The following is a 23,615-nucleotide window of genomic DNA, read 5'->3' as shown; positions in this document are numbered from 1 at the left end:
TGTATCCACTTTCACTTAAATATCTTCAATGATGTAACATCCACAACCCTCCAGAGCAGAGAGTTCCAAAGATTCACCGCCCTCCGTGAGAAGAATTTCCTTTGTGCCTGAGTTTTAGATGACCCACTCCTCCATTGTGTAACTATTTCCCCTTGACAACACTTTCCCACTGGTGGCAACATCTCAACATCTTAAGATCTTTTACATTGCAGTAAGATCAAATCCCATTCTTCCAAACTCCAAGCAATACAAATTTAAGCTCTTTAGCCATTCGTAATAGGATAGCACTGGATTCCCAGGAATTATCCCAGTGAATATCTTCTGGACTATGTATCCTTTCTTAATTAAGAGGACCTAAACTCTGTACAGTACTCCAGGTATAGCCTCACCAACACCTCATACAATTATAATAAAAATTGTCTATTTCTAAACTCCAATACCCTTGCAATGAGGGCTAATCTACCACTTGGTATTGGTATTGGTTTATTATTATCACTTGTACAGTGAAAAACTTGTCTTGCATACTGTTCATACAGATCAATTCATTACACAGTGCATTGAGGTAGTACAGAGTGCATTGAGATAGTACAGGGTAAAAACAATAACAGAATGCAGAGTAAAGTGTCACAGCTACAGGGAAGTGCATTGCAGGTAGGCAATAAGGTGCAATGTCACAACAAGGTAGATTGTGAGGTCAAGAGTCCATCTCATCGTATAAGGGAACCATTCAATAGTCTTATAGAAAAGTGGGATAGAAGCTGTCCTTGAGCCTGGTGGTACGTGCCCTCAGGCTCCTGTATCTTCTACCTGATGGGAGAGGAGAGAAGAGAGAATGACCTGAGTGGGTAGGGACTTTGATTATGCTGGCTGCTTCACCAAGGCAGCAAGAGGTATAGACAAGAGTCCTTGGAGGGGAGGCTGGTTTCCATGATGTGCTGGGCTGTGTCCACAACTCTCTGCAGTTTCTTGCGGTCCCAGGCAGAGTAGTTGTCATACCAAGCCATGATACATCCAGATGGGATGCTTTCTATGGTGCATCAATAAAAATTGGTGAGTGTCAAAGGGGACATGCCAAATTTCTTTAGCCTCCTGTGGAAGTAGAGGCGCTGGTGAGCTTTCTTGGCCGTGGTGTCCATGTGGTTGGACCAGGACTGGCTATTGGTGATCTCTGTACTTATAGCACGGATACAGACCCTTCGGCACAACCAGTCCATGCCGACCATGGTGCCCATCCATCTAGTCCCAATTTCCTGCGTTCGGCCCATATCCCTCTAAGCCCCACCCTCCATGTACCTATCTGAGCGCTTCTTAAAAGAAACTATTGTATCTGCCTGAAGCACTCCCTCTGGCATCTTGTTCCATATTCGCACCACCCTCTGCGTGAAAAAGTTGCCCCTCAGGTCCCTTTTAAATCTTTCCCCTCTCACCCAAATTTATGCCCCATACTTTTGGACTCCCCTACCCTGGGAAAAAAACTGCTACCATCCACCTTATCTATGCTCCTCACAATTTTATAAACCTCTATAAGGTGACCCCTCATTCTCCTTCGCTCCAAGGAATAAAGACCTAGCCTGGCCAACCTCTCCCTATAACTCAGGCCCTCTAGTCCTGGCAATATCCTTGTAAATCTTTTCTGCACTCTTTCAAGTTTAACCACGTCTTTCCTTTAACAGGGTGACCAAAACTGTACACAGTACTCCAAGTGTGGCCTCACCAACAACTGCAACATTATGTCCCAACTCCTATACTCAGTGCTCTGACTGATGAAGGCCAGTGTGCTAAACATTGTTTTCACCATCTTGTCTACCCGTGATGCCGCTTTCAATGATTTTCACTCATTTCGATAATTGTCTGCCTTTTGATTTTTCCTACCAAAGTGCATGACCTTGCACTTTCCAAAATTAAGCTCCATTTATTAAGTTTTCACCCACTCACTCACTCACTCACTCACTCACTCACTCACTCACACACTCAGAGTCCAAATATTCTCCTTGCAGCATGTCCTCCCACCTATTTTTGTATTATCAGCAAAACTTAGATGCCTTGGCCGCCTCTATCAAGTCATTAACATAGATAATAAATAATTGAGGGCCAAGACTGATCCTTGGGACATTCAATTAGTTACATACTTCCATCCTAAAGAGATCCATTTAGTTTGACTCTCTGTCTCCTATGCAATTATCAGTCTTCAATCCATGCTAACACTCTTCCCTCAATACCATGAGCTCTTGTGCACCAACCTTTTATGTGACATCTTGTCAAATGCCTTGTTTAGTTATTACAAGATTTCTTTCTTCATTTCTGGCTACTTCAGTTCAGGGGGGAATCTGCTGAAAGAGAACATGACTGAGATTCCAGTTTGGGTCAGTTTACTTGAGTTTTGCAAAGTCATAGAGTCGTACAGCACAGAAGTGTTCACTTCGGCCCAGCCGATCCATGCCGACCTTTTTGCCCATCGACATTAATCTGATTTGCCTAAGTTAGGACCATATCACACTGCAATTACGTTACTTATCCTATTACCAATCCTATCACATTAGCTCTGTTTGTTCAGTGGAGAAATGTACAAGGCTCTGCTTATGACTGTTGGAGAAATGTGTCTGACCAGGATATTCAGTCTGAGCCTTCAGTATTACTAAAGGCTGATTTTTTCTGTATGTGAACCGTACTGGTCATGATTCAGACCTATGTAGTTGAAAATATTACCAGCAACAATTTTTGGCTGTTCCCTAACTGCCGATGTCATTTGAGCAGTGCTGAGGTGCACAAAATTCTCACGGCAGGAAATCCATACCTTATAAGGTGACCCCTTATTCTCCTACGCTCCAAGGAATAACAAAATTTGGTAATGCACAAAATTTGGTAATGCTGTTAATGTGATTTTTGTCTTTGCAATGTCTATTTTTGAGTCTTGCATAGATGAATTTCTAGCCTGCATTTCTAAAGTGAGTTGGTAAACAAATTCTGACCAAGGGTCACATCAGGCAATTGACTGGTTTTAAGAAGCATCTTAAAGGAACACAGAGAGATGAGGTTTAAAAAGGGAATCTCAGAGCTTGGGGTGCAGATAGCTGAAAGCATGACTGCCAATTGTGGAGCAATAAAAGTATAGGACAGTCAAGAGGTTAGAAGCAGAGGAGCCCTGAAATCTGGGTGGGTTGTAGGTTGCAAGGTTGATAACTCACTTTATTAGAATCACCTGCCTTATCATAAAGGCAGAATTGTACTCTCAAGTCTTCATGCAAGCCCATTCATCTCCAAATATAGTGTCCTACAAGTCTCTCCGGCCTCCATAACAATCCATCTTCCCTCCAAATATCCTCTAGGAAAGGAAATCTGCCATCCAGTCTGGCCTGTGTGTTACACCAGATGCACCACGTGGTTGACTGCTAACTGCCTTGTCAGTTCACAGGTAATAAGTGCTGGCTTTGCCAGTGACATTCACATCCTGTGAATGGAAAAGAATCAATGTGGCTGTATTAGTCTTCTGCTCTCTTCATTTCAACACTTGAGTTACAGTTCTTTATATGTATTTTTCAATGAATGAAAGGATTACAGCATGAAATTTCTTTTAATGTAAAAGTTATACATAAAGTTGTGTGCTCTTTTAATAGCTCAAAATGCTGCAATCGTAGAATCATAGAAATGCACAGTGCAAAAGGAGGGCATTCAGTCCACTGTGTCCACGGCAACCAAAAATAATCTCTAGGTTAATTCCACTTCTCAGCCCTTGGTCCATAGTGCTCTAGGCTGCAGCTCACCCAGTGATCATGCAGGTAGTTTTAAAATGCTGTTAGGATTTCTGCCTTCGTCACTCTCTCAGATAATCAGTTTCAGACATCTGCCACTTATTAAGTGAAATAATTTTCACTCAGCTCCTCTCTAATCCTTCTCGCATTTGAAGAAAATCTATCCCCCTAGTTATTGACTCTCTGCTGCAGGATACTTTATAGGTACTTTGACAGTAAACCATTTGGTATCAAAAACAACCAGCAAATGAGAACCTTGGTCTTACTCAGTGCAATAACTGGTGACAATGCCAGCTCATTGTAACACTGCCTGGAGGAGTGACTGTCACCATTTTGTTCCATATTACAAGACGTACAGCTTGCATTTGACACACGACTTATTTCTTGAAGCGCTGATGGGTTTTACCTTGCAGTGCAAAGCAGGAAGATAAGTCCGTTTCTGCTAAAAGATCACCAAGCTGAAACATTGGTTTTGTTTCTCTCTCCACAGACGCTGCCTGACCTGCTGAATATTGTTTTTTTTCATTTCAGGGACAACCTGGGGTCTTTTTACGGATTTCTCAAGGAAAGGTGTCTGTGAGGAAAGAAACAGAGTTACTGTTTCAAGTCAGTGGTTCGGTACCCTGAAGCACTGACGCAGTTACGATCTCCACAGACACTGCATAGGCTGCTGAGTATCTCCAGTGTTTTCTGTTTGTCTTTAATGTTATATATGAAAGAAGGATCAGGAACTTAAAGGAATTGACTTGACTTTCTGTGCATTAGAATGTTATATGAACGTGTTAGTGTTTATTTTCTGGATGTCAGCCAATCCTTTATGGTGGCTGGGAGCTGATGTGGAGAAAGCTGCAGATTGATGTTCAATGTCTCACTTCAGTTTCACACTCAAATCCGATCAAGCCTATCAAGCGGAGCATGCCTTATGAAAGCAGGTTGAGGAAACTCGGCCTTTTCTCCTTGGAGCGACGGAGGATGAGGGGGGACCTGATAGAGGTATATAAAATGATGAGAGGTATTGATCGGGTAGATAGTCAGAGGCTTTTCCCCAGGGCTGAAATGGTTGTCACAAGAGGACATAGGTTTAAGGTGCTGGAGAGTAGGTATAGAAGAGATGTCAGGGGTAAGTTTTTTACTCAGAGAGTGGTGAGTGGAACGGTGCTGGCAACGGTGGTGGAAGCGGATACGATAGGGTTTTTAAGAGACTTTTGGATAGGTACATGGAGCTGAGAAAAATAGAGGGCTATGGGTAAGCCTAGTCATTTCTAAGGTAGGGACATGTTCGGTGCAGCTTTGTGGGCCGAAGGGTCTGAATTGTGCGGTAGGTTTTCTTTGTTTCTATGTTTCAATCTTGATAGCACAGGCAGAATCCCACCTCCTTCCCAAGTGACTGCTGTTTAAAAAAAACCTGGATAAATTCCAATTAATTTTATTTTTCTCTCCCTGTGATTCAGGAGCTTTGCCGCCAACGGATGGCGATCAAGACATCAGAGCGCCCGGAGACTGCCCATGCTTCTCGCATCAATAGTGTCTCCTCTCAGTTCAGCGATGGTCCACAGCCGAGCCCTTCCACTCGGAGCAGCACTTCCTCCTGGTGCGAGGAGCCAGTCCAGTCCAACATGGACATCTCCACGGGACACATGATACTGGTAATCATTCAACTCCTCCTGTCATATTATAACTGATAGCTGCTGGTGGGAAAAGCTTAGCTGCTTCCTGTCAAAGTCAAAGTTTATTGTATGCACAGGTGCAATGTAAAGCTTTCTTGCCGCGGCAACATAGCATCAGATACACAACATTCACAAGAAAAACATAAATTAACAACATAAGTTATACAAAATTATACAGAAAGAACACAATTAGAACAACAATGAAGTCCATTGTTGTGCAAAGTGGTCAAAGTGTTGCTATACTGAGGTGTAGACTGAGGGGTGTACAGATTAGTTCAAGAACCGAATGGTTGAAGCGAAGTGGCTGTCCTTGAACCTGGTGGTGTGGGAATTCAGGCTTCTGTACCTCCTGCCCGATGGTAGCTGCGAGCAAATGGCATAGCCTGGATGGTGGGGATCTTTGATGATAGATGTATTGAAAGTAGTGCAAATGAATTAGGTTGCCCGTGCATTCCTCACTATTGCCTCCACTGGTGTTAATTGAATAGATATAAGACACTGTGGGACTCCTGAAATGAAATGCAAAGTTCATTCCTCCTCCTGACTCAGTCTAATGGGGGAATTATATTCACCAAGCATCTGCTCAAAAGCAAAAACTCCATCTCATGTTATGGTATAAATCCAGTGGATGTTTGTTTCATACTCAGTCAGAAAGTAACCCATTATTTTTTTTTCAAATCACCTTTTGGGATGTAGACTTTGATGGCAAAGCCAGCATTTATTGCCCATCCCTAATAGCCCTTGAGAAGGTGGTGGTGTGCTGTCTTCTTGAACACTGCAAATGCCTTGGTGAAGATGCTCCCACAATATTGTTGGGGTCAGAGTTCCAGGATTTAGACCTGGTGACAATGAGGAACTGGTGATATATCTCCAAGACAGGATAGCGTACGATTTGGAGGGGAACCTGCTGGCAGACGTGTTCCCACCTACCTGCTGCCCTCATACTCCGTGATGGCTGAGGTTGCAGGTCGGGAAGGGGCTGCCTCTGCAGCTGCAGGGCATTTTATAGATGGTACGCACTGGAGCTGCAGTGTACCTGTGAGTGGAGGAATTAATGTTTAGAACGAAGATGGGATGTGCATCAAGCAGACTGCTTTGTATGGAATAGTGTTAGGCAATTGAGTGTTGTCACCTCTCTACTTGGTGATCTATGTTTGAAATGGACAGAAAACTATCAATGAGTTTAATAGCACAGAAGGAGTCCACTTAGTCATTTACGGCAGTGACAACATTTTAAAGGGCTGACCCAATTAATCCCATCTTCAATCTATCCCCATTTCCTGTAATTTTCTCTTTTTCATAGACTTATCCAATTTCCTTTTGGAAATTAATAATGAATTCTCATTTTCCCTACAGATAGTGCATTCTAGATCTTACCCAGTCACTGCATTAAAAATATTCCTCAACTCTCAGTGGCATTTTTGCACTAACCTTCAATCTTTGCCCTTTTGTTACTTTTCTTTTTACTTGCTGTATCAAAGCCAATCATAACGATCCAGAGCCAATTCAACAGTCTGTTTCTATCATTAGGGCATGGCTTAAATTTTTAGAAGAGGTTAGAAAAAGTAATGTTGTGAAGAGGTGAGCATGAAAGAAAATGCAGGGATGGGGGTGAGTGTAGTGTTAAGCAATTTGGGTATGATTATGGTTGTCTTAATATCATTCGTTAACATCCTGTACGCCTTTTAGTGCAAAGTGTTCTTGTTCCCCAGCACAATGTTTTCCAATGTCCAGTTTGCCAAGTCCTAAATATTTATGGATAAACCACATAAAAAAAAACTGTTTTGCACATACTTTGCAGTGCTTATATCCATTTCCTGTAGAGGTCTTCCCATCATTAAATAGGGCTGGACACTTGTTGTCATGACTAACCCTAACCTGGGTCTCTTATTTTGCGTGACTGGTTATGTCAAGGTCATGCACACTGGGTGTTTCCAAATTATTGACAGAAATGTGATCAGAGTGTTATAACCTGTGATCTTCGTGGTTCACTCAAAGAAAAGAGTACCTCACACAGCAAGCCGGGAACCACACATGAATTAGAGGGTCCTCACTGGGACATTGCTTTTGTTTTCACTGACTCCCCAACTTTGATTCTAACTTGCTGCTCTTTCACAGAAGGGCAACACTCATAAAGACCATGTGGCAGCAACCCAGTCTTGTCGCAGAGCCACTCAGGAGCATGGAGACACAAGAGACTGCAGATGCTGGAATCGGGAGCAACAAACAATCTGGATTGTTTGTTACTCCACTTTGTAGCACGATGGGGAACGTCACATCGGTGTGCCATTTGATCTTCCCCTTGCATGTCTGCCACACAGAGATCAAATACACTACAAGTTCTGGTGAACTTCCCATCAGGGAGCTTGTGAGTGAGGAGGCAGCCATTGTCATTTTGAACATGCAAGTTGTCTCCCAGTGTTTTTAAATGGGAATAACCCACAACTGTGATTTCTTATAGAAACAGTGCCCCAATTTTGCTATTTTTTTTGGTCACACTTGACTCAGCATTAATGGAAAACACAACATGTGTTTCATGCATCAAAGGTGAATGAAATCTAATTTCCAGGCTTTTGCATCCTCTCTGCAACTTGCTTTACCTCCTGTCTTTGCAACATCAGCACATTTAGCTTCAGGTCACTTGGTTCTCGAACAGTTGAGGCCTGAGCAAGGATCTCTGTGGCAGTTCATTAGTTACAGCTTGCCCACCTGAAAATGTCCAATTTATCCCTTAGATGGGCATCTTGGTTGGCATGGACGAGTTGGGCTGAAGGGCCTGTTCTGTGCTGTATTACTCTGTGACTCCATGACTCTACTCACTGATCTTTGTTAGTTAGCTAATCCTCTATACATACTAAATTAACCCCAGGGCCACACCTTGTGCTGTAACTTTTTATGTGCCACCTTATGCACTGCCATTTGGAAATTATAATACATTTACATCTACTGAATCGCTTTTATACACCCAGCTTATGATGTCTTCAAAGTACTGTAATAAATTTGTCAAATACGATTTCCCTTTCCTGAAACCATGTTGGACCTGTCCTAAATACTGGAATTGGAATTGGTTTATTATCGTCACTTGTACCGAGGTACAGTGAAAAACTTGTCTCGCATACCGTTCATACAGATCAATTCATTACACAGTGCATTGAAGTAGTACAAGGTAAAACAATACAGAATGCAAAGTGTCACAGCTACAGAGAAAGTGCAGTACAACTAGATAATAAGGTGCAAAGTCATAACGAGGTAGATTATGAGGTCAAGAGTCCATTTTATCATACGAGCGAACCATTCAATAGTCTTTTCACCGCAGGATAGAAACTGTCCTTGAGCCTGGTGGTACGTGCTTTCAGGCTTTTGTATCTTCTGCCCAATGGGAAAAGGGTGAAGAGAGAATGTCCGGGCTGGGTGGTGTCTTTGATTATGCTGGCTGCTTTACCGAGGCAGCGAGAAGTATAGACAGAGTCCATGGATGGGAGGCTGGTTTCCGTGATGTGCTGAGTTGTGTCCACAACTCTCTGCAGTTTCTTGCCATCCTGGGCAGAGCAGTTGCCATACCAAGCCGTGATGCATCTGGATAGGAGGCTTTCTGTGGTGCATCAATAAAAGTTGGTGAGTGTCAAAGTGGATATGCCAAATTTCTTTATCATACTGAGGAAGTAGAGGCACTGGTGAGCTTTCTTGGCCGTGGCATCTACGTGGTTGGCCCAGGACAGGTTATTGGTGATGTTCACTCCTAGGAGCTTGAAGCTTTCAACCCTCTGAAACTCAGCAACATTGATGTAGACCTGAGCATGTGCACCGCCCCCTTTCCTGAAGTCAATGACCAGCTCTTTGTTTGCTGACATTGAGGGAAGGGTTGTTGTCATGACACCATGTCACTAAGCTCTCTATCTCATTCCTGTACTCCGACTCATCATTATTTGAGATACGGCTCACTACTGTGGTATCATCTGCAAACTTGTAGATGGAGTTAGAGTAGAATCTGGCCACACAGTTATGAATGTATAGGGAGTAGAGTAGGGGGCTGAAGACACAGTCTTGTGCAGTTGGGAATAATCGTGCCAGAGGTGTAGCTGCCTATCCTTACTGATTGCGGTCTATTGGTCAGGAAGTCAAAGATCCAGTTACAAAGGGAAGTGTTGAGTCATAGGTCTCAGAGTTTGCTGATGAGTTTGCTTGGAATTATAGTATTGAAGGTGGAGCTGTAGTCAACAAACAATAGACTAACATAGGTATCTTTACTGTCCAGATGCTCCAGAGATGAGTGTAGGGCCAGGGAAAGGGCATCCACCGTAGATCTGCTTCAGTGGCAGGCAAATTGCAGTAGGTCGAGGTTGTCTGGGAGGCTGGAGTTAATGCATTCCATGACCAGTGTCTCGAAGCACTTTATGATGGTGGATGTCAGAGCCACTGGTCGGTAGTCATTAAGGCATGTTACCTTGTTTTTCTTTGGTACCGGGATGATAGTGGTCTTCTTAAAGCAGGTGGGAACCTCAGATTGAAGCAGGGAGAGGTTAAAAATGTCTGCAAAAAGCCCCGACGGCTGATCTGCACGGGATCTAAGAACACGGCCAGGGACAGCATCCGGGCCAGTTGCTTTCTGTGGAAGACTGAACTTATGTCCTCAACGGTGACTATGGGTTCAGGTGCATTAGAGGTTCAAAATGTGCATAGAATGCATTAAGCTCATCAGGAAGGGATGCACTGCTGTCAATGATGCTGCCTGACTTCATTTTATAGCCCGTTATAGCATGTAAACCCTGCCGCAACTGATGGCTGACAACAAGTAATAATATCCTGTTATTACTTCCTTAATAATGGATTCCAGCATTTTTCCATCCTTGTAGGTAAAATTGAATTTTGAATCACCATAGCCCCACTGTAATTGTCCTGAAAGAGCTGCCCAGATGGTTATATTCCTCAGCTGTTTTGCCTTACCCCTGCATTTTTTTTCCTTTCAAGCATTTATCCAATTCTCTTTCGAAAATGTTCTGTAATAGCTATCAAGTGCATTTAGGTATTCATTTCCTTGCAAAGGTCAAATATCTGGACCATTGCTTCTAAATTCTGCTGCTAACTGAGTTCTTGCTGAGATGATAATTCTAAAATTTATTTCTGGCTACTGATTTAGCCATTCGTATGGAATAGATTGAAGTTGCCTGATCCTATTTTTCTGAATATGCACAGCACAGTGTCCTGTCTTTATTCTATTGAAGGCAGAACCTTTTGGCACCCAGAATAGAATTGACAGGAATGCATGGTCTGAAGGCCATGCTGATGGGTGTTCAAGTCATGGCAGGACCACCCATGGTGACAAAGATGCCAATCTAGTTGCCTTTCTTTACAGTAAGGGATTGTGAATCAACCTAATGACCTGTTCATCTGAAAATATGTCCTGCTCTGTGTTAGATGCATCTCCAGACATAGAAGAGCAGAAGGAAAAGGAAAGCATTTCACCTATTATAACACTGTAATTATCTCCTGATATGATCCCAATATCACAGAGATATGATCACTCTGTGATTCTTTTGCCACTCTTTGACATTAAGGGATAATTTACAGTGGCCAGTTAACCCACCAGCATACTTTTGAGATGTGGGAGGAAACCAGAGCACCTGGGAAAAAAACACAGTCACAGAGAGAACATGCAAACTCCACACAGACAGCAACCGAGATTAAGATCAAACGTGGGTCCCTGGAGCTGTGAGGGAGTAGCACCAACCACTACAACACAGTACCACACTCCTATGGGATGCCTCTCTAATGATTGCACTTTGGGAAGTGTAAACAAAGGAAAGGTTTGCATTTATATAGTACCTTTCACATCCCAAAATCAATTAAGTAATTTTGGACAATGTAATAATAAGAACATAAGGTGCAAGAATAGGCCATATGGACCCTGAAACCTGCTCCACATTCAATAACAACATGGCTTATCTGATCTTGGCCTTAAATCCACTGACTGATCCCTGCAACTTTTAATTCCCCTTGATGATGTCGGAAACTCAGCAGCTCTCTTGTTCACGACAACTTCCCCTAAGCAGCATTGTGACAACAACTAAATAAAGGGGTAACAAACCCAAAACAATGCTGCCTGACCTGCTGAATTTTCTCAGCATTTTCTGTTTTCAAACCAAATAATCTGTCCTCATGATGATAAACAGTGACCGGGACTCTGGGATCCTCTTCAAAGTGATGCCATGAGATATTTTGCTTCCGAGAGCACTGGGCTTGCTAGTTTAACATCTGCTGTGAAAATACTTGCAGTTCTTCAGTACAGCACAGGATTTTGTTTTTGCTCAAGCCTCTGAAGACGTTGCACACAGTTCACGAGCAGTTCTGCTCTTTCAATTTCTACTGGATTCCTTTGTAAAGGAGCAGTTTGGTCCCAGATCACTTTCCTTCGAGACCTTGAACCCAGAACCTTCAGACTCAGAAGCGAGAATGCTACTAACCAAGCTGACAGAGGAATGGAAGATTACCATAGCTCTGAAAAAGGCACTTCAAATACTGCAGGGACAACCTGTAAGAGCTGAGAGGACCCATCTGTAAGCTGTAACTACAGCATCCGCAGGGGCACTCTGGCCTAGTTGGCTTTCTTACAGCAGGCTTAAGGAGTTACCCTGGTCCACGTGCCTTCTCGTCCCATGAGACAGAGCCTTGGTCCCAGGGAATTTATGTATGATCACTTCTGGAGGGCATGTTAAACACATATACACACACATCCTTAAGGTGATTGTTAACAGGTTATATGTCTCTGATGAAGGCTCTCGACCTGAAATGTCGGCTGTCCATTTCCGTCATGGATGCTGCCTGATCCGCTGTTCCTCCAGCTTTTTGCATATGCCCCTGCTGGTCCATCTCCCTATTGCCATCCCCACCAAATCCTGCACACACACCTACACATGATTCATTCTCTTGGCATGGCTGCCCATGCTTTAAGCCTGCAACTCAGCAGAAAACAGATTGTATGGTATCTGCGCTTGAACTGAACCTTTCACCCAATTTTGTCTCCTGAAATGCCCAGAGCCTGAATAAAGCCAGCAGGATCATCCTTGCCATTTTGAAGGGATCTATTCAAATATTTATTTTGACATGGTACTAAAGTGAACAAAGTGATTTTTGTGTTGAATGATGGAACAGACCTGATGGGCTGAATGGCCTGCTCCTGTTCTCATTTTTTGTGCTTCTGTGTTTCAATTTACAAGGATAATAGGTGCTTATTTTATACCGTTCACACAACATGATATTTGCTCTTTGAGTTTGTCATCAAGTTATACAGAACTGAGTGTTGAAAATCTGATTCCTGGTCTGTGATGAGCTGACAAGAAGAACCAAAAGAGGAGATGAGGAATCAAGGTCAAAATTCTGCTCTTTCAATTACTACTGGATTCCTTTGTAAGGGAGCAGCTTGGTCCCAGATCACTTTCATTTTGTAACCGAATGTTCAAGGCAGTCTAGTTCAAAATGACAGTACATTGACGATTGTACCCCTTCGAGTTTTTAGGAATCTGTGAGGATTTCAGTGCACATTTAGAGATCACTTCTTGCTGTGCATTGTAAGATCTGATTGGTTAATGGTTATTATGTGTGTTATAAGTAGGACTTGAATTTTCCAGTTGGTATTTTTGGCTCAGTTGGGGAGTAGTTTCTCTATTTCATTTCTATTTTTCACAAAATGGGATATTTTTTGGTTATTAAAAAACAGTCAAGGAATACATCAACTTTTGGACTCCAGACGGTATAAATTGAAATCAGTAATAATAACACATAGACATTCAAAGTCATATTAATTTATTAAAATTTCCCATAACCTACCAGGTCACCACCAGCATTGCACTGATCAGTGCATTCCACAAACTATTGGGATTGGTCAGAAGTACATGTGGATATGTTGAAATCCACATGCAACATTAGTAAAACAAAATGAACGAAAGTGTAAATGTGGCACAGCTGAAGATTCCCAACATGTCAAATTCATGAATAAAGACACAGGATGTTTTTTTCAAGTCGTCTATTTGTATGTTTTTGAGTGTTTTTGGTTAATCCCCAAAAATTTCAAGCTCCATAAGTATGTAGCTAGCGGACCTACACTATCTTTTTCTTGTTATCTCATGTTTACCTTTAATATATTTACTTTCAGCTTGTTTCAAAACTTAAGTTAAAAAGTTGAATTTTTTTAATAACTTTGTGATGAAGGATTCCTAGACGATAGTGTTTATTTTATGTCAGCGGGAGAGATTCTGACTTTAGATTTGACATGTTAATGTCACAGTTGGCATATTTTCAGGTGTTGGAACTATTTGAATTCACACTGGATATTAAAGGGCAAATTTAGAGCTGTACAGAGAATGTGATCAGTAATCGCACCCAGTTAGGCAGTCTGGTCTGGTTTCATGGCCGTATGTCAGGTGCTGAAGACAGGAATGTTCCAGGTTTTACTTTTGTTTAGGTTCAAGATGCTACTTGGGGCAGTTTTCTGTGTTTGACTAAATTTGATATTTTCATTTATTGAAGAAACCCCACTTTCATGAACTTTCAGTATCTATAAAGTGAAACTGAATTGACATCCACAGTGATAACATAGGGTAGTTTAGGCTTTACCTTAGTTTATTCATTCATTCAAGCCTTATTTTTATAAACAAGTACAAGAATCTTGTTTCTCGCATGCTTTTAATCTGCCAGATTTTATTACCACTGTCACACCACTGACTGGTGCATTCCACAAACAAGAAGGATTGGGGTTCAGTCTCTATGTGCTTTTTAAAATCACATGTAACCACCTTAAAGCAAATTGAATGGTTTAAATTCTGGATGATTCATGTTTATTGGTTAAAAAACATACAGAATCACAGAATAGTTGCAGCATAGATGGGGGCCATTCAATCCATTTAGTCCTTACTGGCTTAGTGTGTCTCAACCACCCTCTCCCTATAACCCTGCGAAATTCTTTCCTCTCAAATACTTAGCCAGCTGCTTTTGAATACAACAGCTGAAACTATCACCAGTACCACCACTGAGCATTTCATTCCAGTCCTTAACCATTCACTACATACAAAACCTTTGCCTCGTGTCACTTTTAGTTCTTTGTCAATCACATTCATTCCGTGTCCCCTGGTTTTTGACCCTTTGGCCAGTGGGAAAAGTTTCTCCCTATCAATTCTGGCTATACCCCTCTTGACTTGAACTGCCTCCATCAGATTGCTTCACAACATCCACTATTTCAAGGAGAATATCCCCAGCTTCTGCAGTCAATCCCCCCAACTAAAGTCCCTCATCCATAGAATCATTTTAGCAAATATCTTCTGCACTCTCACTGCAGCCGTAACTCTTCCCTTAAGTGTGGAGCTTGAAACTGGACACTCTGTGGCCGAACCAGTCTTTTATAAAGATTCCTCATGACTTCCTTGCTCTTGCACTCTATGCCTTTATAAATAAAGCCCAAGATCCTGTATGATTTTAATCAGTTTTTCTGCCTGCCCTGCTTACAAGATAAGGGCCAGTCCTCTAAAATGGAGCTGCACAGAATTTTTGTTTTCACACCAGGTGGTGAATCCCTGGAATTCTCTACAAAGGGCTGTGGAGGCTTGATCATGAGAAGTATTCAAGATGGTGGATACATTTTCGAAAGGGAATTGAGGGCTCTGGAGTACAGAGACAGAAGAGAAGCTCAGGCCTGGGGTAGAGCAGCTATTGAATAGCAGGGCATGCTTGAGGGGCCAGGCGGCCTAATTCTGCTCTTATTTTCTTGTGTTCTTGTGCCTGAATTTCCAACAACTGTGCACTACTACTCTCTCTTTCCTGTTCCTTAGCCAGTTTTCTTCCCATGCTGCTATTGCCGCAAAAACTCGATGGGCTCCCATTCTTAATAGTAAGCCTGTTGTGTGGCATCAGCACCTGCCTGATCCTGAGGCTGGGAAGTTGAGAGCAACTGTGACCTTGACCTCCATGGGCAGAGTAGTCCAGAAACAAGTGAGTTCTGAACTGCCGGAACTGCATGGATAATGATCCTCAAGGGAGTCCAACTATGAGCATGGGTCTATGTACATTCTGGGTGTATAAGATCTAGATAAGATAAGATATCTTTATTAGTCACATGTACATAGAAACACACAGTGAAATACATCCTTTGCGCAGAGTGTTCTGGGGGTAGCCCACAAGTGTCGCCACACTTCCGGTGCCAACATAGCACGCTCACAACTTCCAAACCTGTACGTCTTTTGGAAAGTGGGAGGAAACCAGAGTACCCGGAGAAAACCCACACAGACACGGGGAGAATGTACAAACTCCTTACAGACAGTGGCCGGAATTGAACCCAGGTCGCTGGCGCTGTAAAGCGTTATGCTAACCGCTACACTACCATGCCTGCCCCTACATTACCGTGCCTGATAAGCATTTTTAAACCTCCTCTCACACGGTCTTCTTGACTGCCTGTGTGGCTCTGATGCTTATGATCCATCTCCACACCCTCTATCAAGAGAACTGTTAGGTGCAGGCAAATCCCCATTGGAAACCTTTTTGGAGTAAAGGAAAATCATTGAAGATGCAAGGAAGGCCCAGTGTTGAGTGTGAGCAGTGAGGATGCAGAGTGCTGGAGAGCAGCCTAGCAAAGAACACAGTGTGCGTGTTGGCCTGTTGCACTGTTTCAGGGGAGACAAGGTAAGTAAAAGCTGGTTGTTCCATGACTAAACTGTCACTCTTCAGACCAATGAGTTTGAAATCACTCTGGAGTTGAATATTGTTCAATGGTGAATTATTTGGGGGAGCTTTAAGCCAGAAAAATTTTTCTCATGCAAAAGAAAACCAAGGATCAAATTCTCCACCGGGCACTTAAGAGGCTAAGAGATGGGTACAGTATCGCCTGCTCCAGCTTCAGCCTAGTTTCAATTGCACAGTGCTTTCTTTTCAACAATGTGAGAAGGAATTTCTAGGCCATAATTTAGCAATGTATTTTCACCTTTTGTGTTTTTTCTTTCATTCCATTTGTTGCCGTCTACTGTTCTGACAGTTCTCACATAAGAACATAAGAAAACTGGAGTAGAAGTAGGCCACTTGGCCCCTCAAACCTACCCCACCATTCAATATAATCATGGCTGATCAGCCCCAGGCTTCACCTCCTCTTCTGTACCAGATCCCCACAGACCTCAATTCCCTGACCTTTCAAAAGTTTTCCTGCTTCCTCTTTAAACATTCCCACTGATCCAGCTTCCACAACCCTTTGGAATAGGGAAATCTGGAGATTCACTACCCTCTTTTAAGATGTTCCTATGCACCTATGTTTTAAATGACTGCCCTCTTATCTTCTATCTATGTTCCCTTATTTGAGATTCCTCCACGAGAAGAAACATCTTGACATCCCTCTTAGGAACTTCTATAGATCACCCCTCATTCTTCTAAACTTCTTTGTGAGTATCTGATACTGATGCTTTTAGGAATCCCCACCTTTCAATCTGTTGTCCAATAAACAGAGCGCCTAATACCTTGGGCACTCCCCCTTTATTCATCATTGGGGGAGAGGAGAGATAGAGGCTCCCTGGATGAAAGGCGGTGGCAGGAGACAGTCATTCTAAACTATCAGTAATGCTGTCTTCCGAGGCTTCAGGGGACTGGTATTAGTCCTGCATCCTCTGAGGTCCATGGCAGTGCTATTTTCTGGTGCACGTTAGTTCTCAAGGAAATTGTAGCATAAGTTTGCACAGCAAAATTTTTGTTTCAACTTGTCCTATCATGCCCTGCCAGAAAATTCCAGGTCATAGTCGTAGAGATACAGCACGGAAACAGGCCCTTCCTCCCACCGAATCCACTGAAATCTCTCTCTATCTTTCTCTTTTTTTTTCTTTTTACAGTATAAATAGAACTTCTGACTGACATCTAAAAATAAACAGCCCCAAAGGCTGGAATATTATTTTTCTGCAACAAAATGCTGAAAGTTATGCCACATCTCACAGTCTGCTGCTCACATTTGCATTAAAGAGGTCACCCAAGCATCTAACCCAAGGGGAGAAGACTTTATGTTGTTTTCTTCAGCCTCCTGGGACAGAGCGGACATGGGGGTTTCCTACCATTGCACCCTTCCCCAAACTACTGGCATACAAAGACTTTGTAGCTCCCTTACACAAAAGACATGGTCTCTACAGATACTTACTTCCACTAGTCTGTCCAGGACCACCTGAGTCCTTGGAAACCTCTCCCTCCCTTCTCCCATGATTACAGTGCCAAATCTTGAAGCCACAGCTCTTTCCAGCAGCGGGATGATTGCTGCTTATAACGTGCATATATCCCTTCAAAGGGCTGACTCTCAAGGCTGAGTATGACAACTGTATCATCTTACAAATAGATCAGAGATTTGGTAATAGGAGACAGATAGAGTGGAATTCAAGGTCTGTTCTCTGGCTGGCAGTATTATAAAAAAATTGGAGCCTCCTCCCTCCACCAGGTCTCCAGGACATTTCTAGATCTAGTAATAATTTAGGCAAGCAAAACTCAATACCAGGTGTGCATACTATCAGAGGTGGAATAATCTAGCAACAGGAGCAAGAAGTTGCAGAAGGACACAGAGTGAATGACCAAAACTGTTGAAGTAGACTTCAATGTGAGAAATGATGAGAATCAAATCTAAGTCATAAATTACATTGTTGGCTTGAGTTCACTGACTTCTTTCATACCTGAGCCCAAATTTCTCAGTGTATGCATGAATCCAGGAAATTCACTCACACAGCTCATTTGAATATTGGCAGGTTCATGTTGATGAGTTTTTTAGAGAACGGTTCTCAACATCCCAGAAAATTATGGAGCAATGTAGTTAACACATCTGTGACATTTTTTAATCATTATTTCACTCCTGAAAAGAGATTTAATTGGTAATTGGTTTATTATTGTCACATGTACTGCTATACAATGAAAAGCTTTGTTTTGAAGATGATACGGATCATTTCAAGTACATCAAGGTAGTACAAAGGGAAAAGCAATAACAGAATGAAGAATATGGTGTTACTGTTACAGTACAGAGAAAATACAAAGCAGGTAGACGATTAGGTGCAAGGGCCACGACGAGGTAGATTGTAAGGTCAAGAGCTTATCTTCATCCTAAAAGAGGTCCGTTCAAGAGTCAAAGAGTAGTCCAGCACGGAAACAAGCCCTTTGGCCCCACTGGTCCATGCCAACCAAGATGTCCATCCAAGCTAGTCCCAGCATTTGGCTTATAACCTTCTGAACCTTTTCTATGCATGTACCTGTCCAATTGCCTTTTAAAAGTTGTTACTGTACCTGCCTCAACCACTTCCTCTGGCAGCTCATTCCATATACATACTACCCTTTGTGTAAAAAAGTTGCCCCTCAAGTTCCTACTAAATCTTTCCCCTCTCACCTTAAACTATGCCCTCTAGTTCTTGTTTCCTCAACCCTGGGAAAAATTCTATGCCCCTCATGATTTTATACACCCGTCAGTCTCCTACACTCCAATGAATAAGGTCCTGGCATCTTCAACCCCTCTTCATATCTCACTCCCTCAAGTCCTGGCATCATGCTCATAAATCTCCTCTGCAGTCTTCCCAGTTTAATAACATCTTTCCTATAGCAGGGTGACCAAAAGTGAAAATGATACTCCAAGAGAAGCTTCACCAGCGTCTTGTACAACTGCACCACGACTTCCCAACTTTTATACTCAATGCCTTCGCTGATGAAGGCCAGCGTGCCAAAAGCTTTCTTCACCACCCTGTCTACCTGTGACTCCACTTTAAGGGAACCATGTGCTTGAACTTCAAGGTACATCTGTTCTACAACACTTCCCAGGGCCCTACCATTCACTGTGAAGAGTCTTATAACAGCAGGATAGAAGCTGTCCTTGAGTCTGGTGGTGCATGTTTTAGTATATTAATGCCATTGTTACAGCACAGGTTTCCAGGAGATTCTAGGCTGAGTTACTATTCAGGAAAAGTGAAACTCATGGGACTTTTCATTCAAACCCAACTCATGAGCTCTGTACCCAGTGCTGAAGAAGTACTTCCCATCCGGTAGAACCTCCCCGCACAATCAGCTCCTTCAACTCATTAAATTCAACAAACAAATATCATATACCAAATGAATATCGGTGTGCCTTATTATTGCATCTACTTTTATTGCATAAAAGGAGTAAAGAGTTCCTTGTGCAGAAATGATGGATCTAACTTGCATCTATGTTAAAATATACCTATAATAAAAATGGAAAAGGTTTACAATTAAGGAATAAGGTTGGGTATCACTTACAAACTCAGATGAGTAGAAGATGGAAGAACATATTGAAACCCTACATCCATATATGATGATAATATATGATTAAAGCATAAGAAATTAACAGAATAGAACAAAAATAATGATTTTATGAGATATATTCAAGACACCAGTCAATTAATTTGAATTGCTTAAAAGTACAACTCATGAACTCCAAGAATGTTATATAAACCATTTCCTTTTCAATTGTCTTATCCACATTCTTAACATTCATTCATCCAAGTGCAGTGAGGTTCTATGGTTTACAGTGTTTCTTTCCTCCGCATGTTTTGTTGAGTAGATTGGAAGTTAATATTCACAATCAAACTCCTTGGAGTATTGTTGGATGCATTATAAATCATGAGGAGGTTGGAACCAGACTTCAGGGAGAAGTAGGTGGACTGGTGAAATGGGCAGAGATGTGGCAAATGAAATTTAATTGAGCAGTGTCAAGTGATATATGTTGATAGGAACAATGAGGAATCTTAAAATAAAACTAAAGGGTATCATTGTGAAAGGTACAAAGAGACTTAAGGATGTGCACTCATGTTGCTGAAATTAGCAGGACGAGTTCAGAGGGCTGTTAAAAAATATACAGGATCTTTGGCTTCATAAATAGAGCCATAGGGTATAGAAGCAAGGAAATGTGGGTCCAGCTGGATTGTCAGCACTTCTATTGTTATTTATTTTTCAGGATGTAGATGTCACTGGCAAGGTTAGAATTTATTGCCCATCCATAGTGACACTGAAAAACTGGTGTTGAACCGCCTTCTCAAATCACTGCAGTCCTTTTGTGAAAGTGTTTCCACAGTGTTTTTGGATGGAGAGTTCCAGGATTCAGACCAAACGACAATGAAGCAATGGCAATACATTTCCAAGTCAAGGTATTCTGTAATTTGGAAAGGAACCTGCAGCTGGTGGTGCTCCCATGCACCTGAAGCCTCAACCTTCTTTGTAATAGGGATTATAGGTTTGGGAGGGTCTGCAGGAGTAGCCAAGGGGAGTAACTGCTGTGCATTTTGTAAATGCCACACACTGTAGCCATGGTGTGCTGGTGGTGGAGACAATGTATGTTTAGGTTGAGTTACCTATGAAGGGAGTTGGTTTGATCAGGATAGTGTCAACTTTCTTGATTGTTCTTGGTACCCAGCCTGCAGTTGCGGTTGTAGCCATGGTATTTGTGTGCCTGGTACAATTAAGTTTCTGGTGATTGTTCATCCTCAGAATGTCGGTGGTCACTCAGTAATGGTAATACCATTGAATATCAAGGGTAAGTCATTAGACTTTCTCTTGTTGGAAATGGTCATTGCCTGCCATATGTTGTTATGTACTAATTATTCTTAAAACCACATTATAGGAAGGAGATCAGGGCCTTGGACAGGGTGTGAGAAGGCAAACTGGAATGGGACCAGAGTTAGGGGACTTCAGTATAAAATCAAAACACTCCACTTGCTGGAAATCTGAAATAAAACTAGAAAGCGCTACAAATATACAGGAAGTCAGGCAACATCTGTGGAAAGAGAAAAAGAATTATAACGTTTCAGATCAGTAACGTTTCATCAGAGGTGTCTCCTCTCAATGGCCAACATTTTTTTCTCTTGAGCATTTTCTTCTTCTCCATCTCTCCTCACAGCATTCCCTTGATCCTGTATAAGCACGTTCTCTCTCTCATGTCTTCATTCTCTCTCTTGGCACTCTTTCACTCCACAGTATGCATACTGTTCCTACTGTAGCATGAACCTCATTACTAAGAAGGTAACTAAGAAGGCAGGGAGGTAGATGTTGTCTATATGGACTTCAGTAAGGCATTTGGCAAGATCCCGTATAGTAGGCCGGTCCAGAAGGTAAGACACATTGGATCCAAGGTGAGCTGGCTAATAATGCCAGTGTGAGGAGGCAGAGGGTAGTGGTGGAAGGATGATTTTCCATTTAGAAGTCCATGACCAGTGGTGCACCACAGGGATCAATGCTGGGACCATTGTTGTCTGATATATAAACACAGCTTGGATATGAATGTAGGAGGTATGATTAGTAAGACTGCGGATGACATGAAAATTGGTGGTGTTATGGATAGCAAGGAAGGTTGTCTAAGGCTACAGCAGGATATAGATCAGGTGGAAAATTGGGCAGAGCACTGGCAGATGCAATTCAATCCCGACAAATTCAAGCTGATGCATTTTGGGAAGTCAAATAGGGGAAGGCCATATACAGTGAAAGGTGGGGCGCTAAGGAATGTTGATGAACAGAGAAATTGGATAGGACTGGGTTTGTTTTCCCTGGAGCAAAGGAGGCTGAGGGGTGACCTTATAGAGATTTATAAAATTATAAGAGGCTTAGATAAGGTAGAGAAGCAGCATCTTTTTCCCATGGTCAAGGTATTACAAACAAGAAGATATAGATTTAAGATGAGAGGAAGAATTTTTAAAGGGGATGTAAAGGGAAAGTCTTTTACACGGGGAGTGGTTGATATCTGGAACTCTCTGCCAGATGAGGTGGTGAAGTAGGATACAAGCACTATGTTTAATAGTCATTTAGATAGGCAAGGCATAGGAAGATACAGGCCTAGTTCAGGCAAAAGGGAGTAGTATAGATGGGCAAAAATGTCAGCATGGACTTGGTTGGCTGAAGTACCCATTGCTGTGGTATTGGTATCGATTTATTATTGTCACTTATACCGAGATATAGTGAAAAACTTGTCTTGCATACCGATCATACAGGTCAATTCATTACACAGTGCAGTTACATTGAGTTAGTACAGAGTGCATTGAGGTAGTACAGGTAAAAACAATAACAGTACAGAGTAAAGTGTCACAGCTACAGAGAAAGTGCAGTGCAATAAGGTGCAAGGTCACAACAAGGTAGATCGTGAGGTCATAGCCCATCTCATTGTATAAAGGAACCGTTCAATAGTCTTATCACAGTGGGGTAGAAGCTGTCCTTAAGCCTGGTGGTACGTGCCCTCAGGCACCTGTATCTTCTACCTGATGGAAGAGGAGAGAAGAGAGAATGACTCGGGTGGGTGGGGTCTTTGATAATGCTGGCTGCTTCACCAAGGCAGCGAGAGGTAAGGACGGAGTCCAAGGAGGGGAGGCTGGTTTCCATGACGCACTGGGCTATGTCCATAACTATGCTGTATAGCTCTGTGACTCCATGGACCATCCTTACTTGATAGCGTTCTTCCATGTTCTCATTACTCCCTCCAAATTCTCTCTGTGCTCTCTCAATCATCCCTTTTGCTGCTACCTCTCTCCTTGTCTCGCGGTACTCTCTCCAGCTTCCCATTCAATGCTTCCACTTCCTCTCCTCCCTCTCCTCCCTCTGTCAACTCTCTCATTGCACTCAGCATTTCATTTCCAAACGCTCTATGTCCTCATTCTTTATTTTTCTCTGATCTCTGGCTGTGCTGTTTTCCATGTTACTCCCATACTTGTTAATATGTTATTCCTGTTATTGCTCCATAGTAACATACTTATTTCTCTTTGATGTATCCATCCATACCAATTATAGCTTTAAAAGTTAGGTTTAGGAATAGCTTCATGAATGTAAAGCTGTAAAATTGCACAAAATTGGCAAAAATCCACTTCTGAACTGACCAGTTCCAACTCTGAAGTAATCTTTGCAGGTGTTTACCAAGATGCAGGCTGATTGTTCATATCTATTCTGTGTTTTGCAAAATTAGGACAGCAGGTTTATAAAGCCACTGGTAATGCATCATGTGGTGTCTGTAGACTCCTGTACATTTATAAAGCTTGTCAAAGTCATACCAGATGGTACACTCCATTCTTAAAGATACACTTACACCTAGATACATTATTCTGCTTTCTGTTTAAACAAGTAGCAAACCCATCAAAACTATTCACTATTTACATTCATTAAGTGGAGACGCTTGTAGACGAGGTGGTGAAGAAGGCATTTGGAATGCTTGCCTTCATCCTTCAGGGCACTA

At 42.2% G+C, this 23,615-nt stretch overlaps 1 protein-coding gene across 2 annotated transcripts in view; it reads left to right on the top strand.

The window, feature by feature from the left end:
• The window catches only part of ptprn2 (protein tyrosine phosphatase receptor type N2), a 771,544-nt gene that overhangs the window by 668,719 nt on the left and 79,210 nt on the right, over nt 1-23,615 (top strand). For both annotated transcript variants that reach the window (XM_052016228.1, XM_052016227.1), the window contains exon 14: nt 5,201-5,395. In XM_052016228.1, the coding sequence (XP_051872188.1) occupies nt 5,201-5,395 (195 nt within the window). The remainder of the gene's footprint in view (nt 1-5,200; nt 5,396-23,615) is intronic.

The sequence above is a fragment of the Pristis pectinata genome, chromosome 5 (assembly GCF_009764475.1).
Source record: "Pristis pectinata isolate sPriPec2 chromosome 5, sPriPec2.1.pri, whole genome shotgun sequence".
NCBI lineage: Eukaryota > Metazoa > Chordata > Chondrichthyes > Rhinopristiformes > Pristidae > Pristis > Pristis pectinata.
This window is presented reverse-complemented; position numbering and strand designations above follow the sequence as displayed.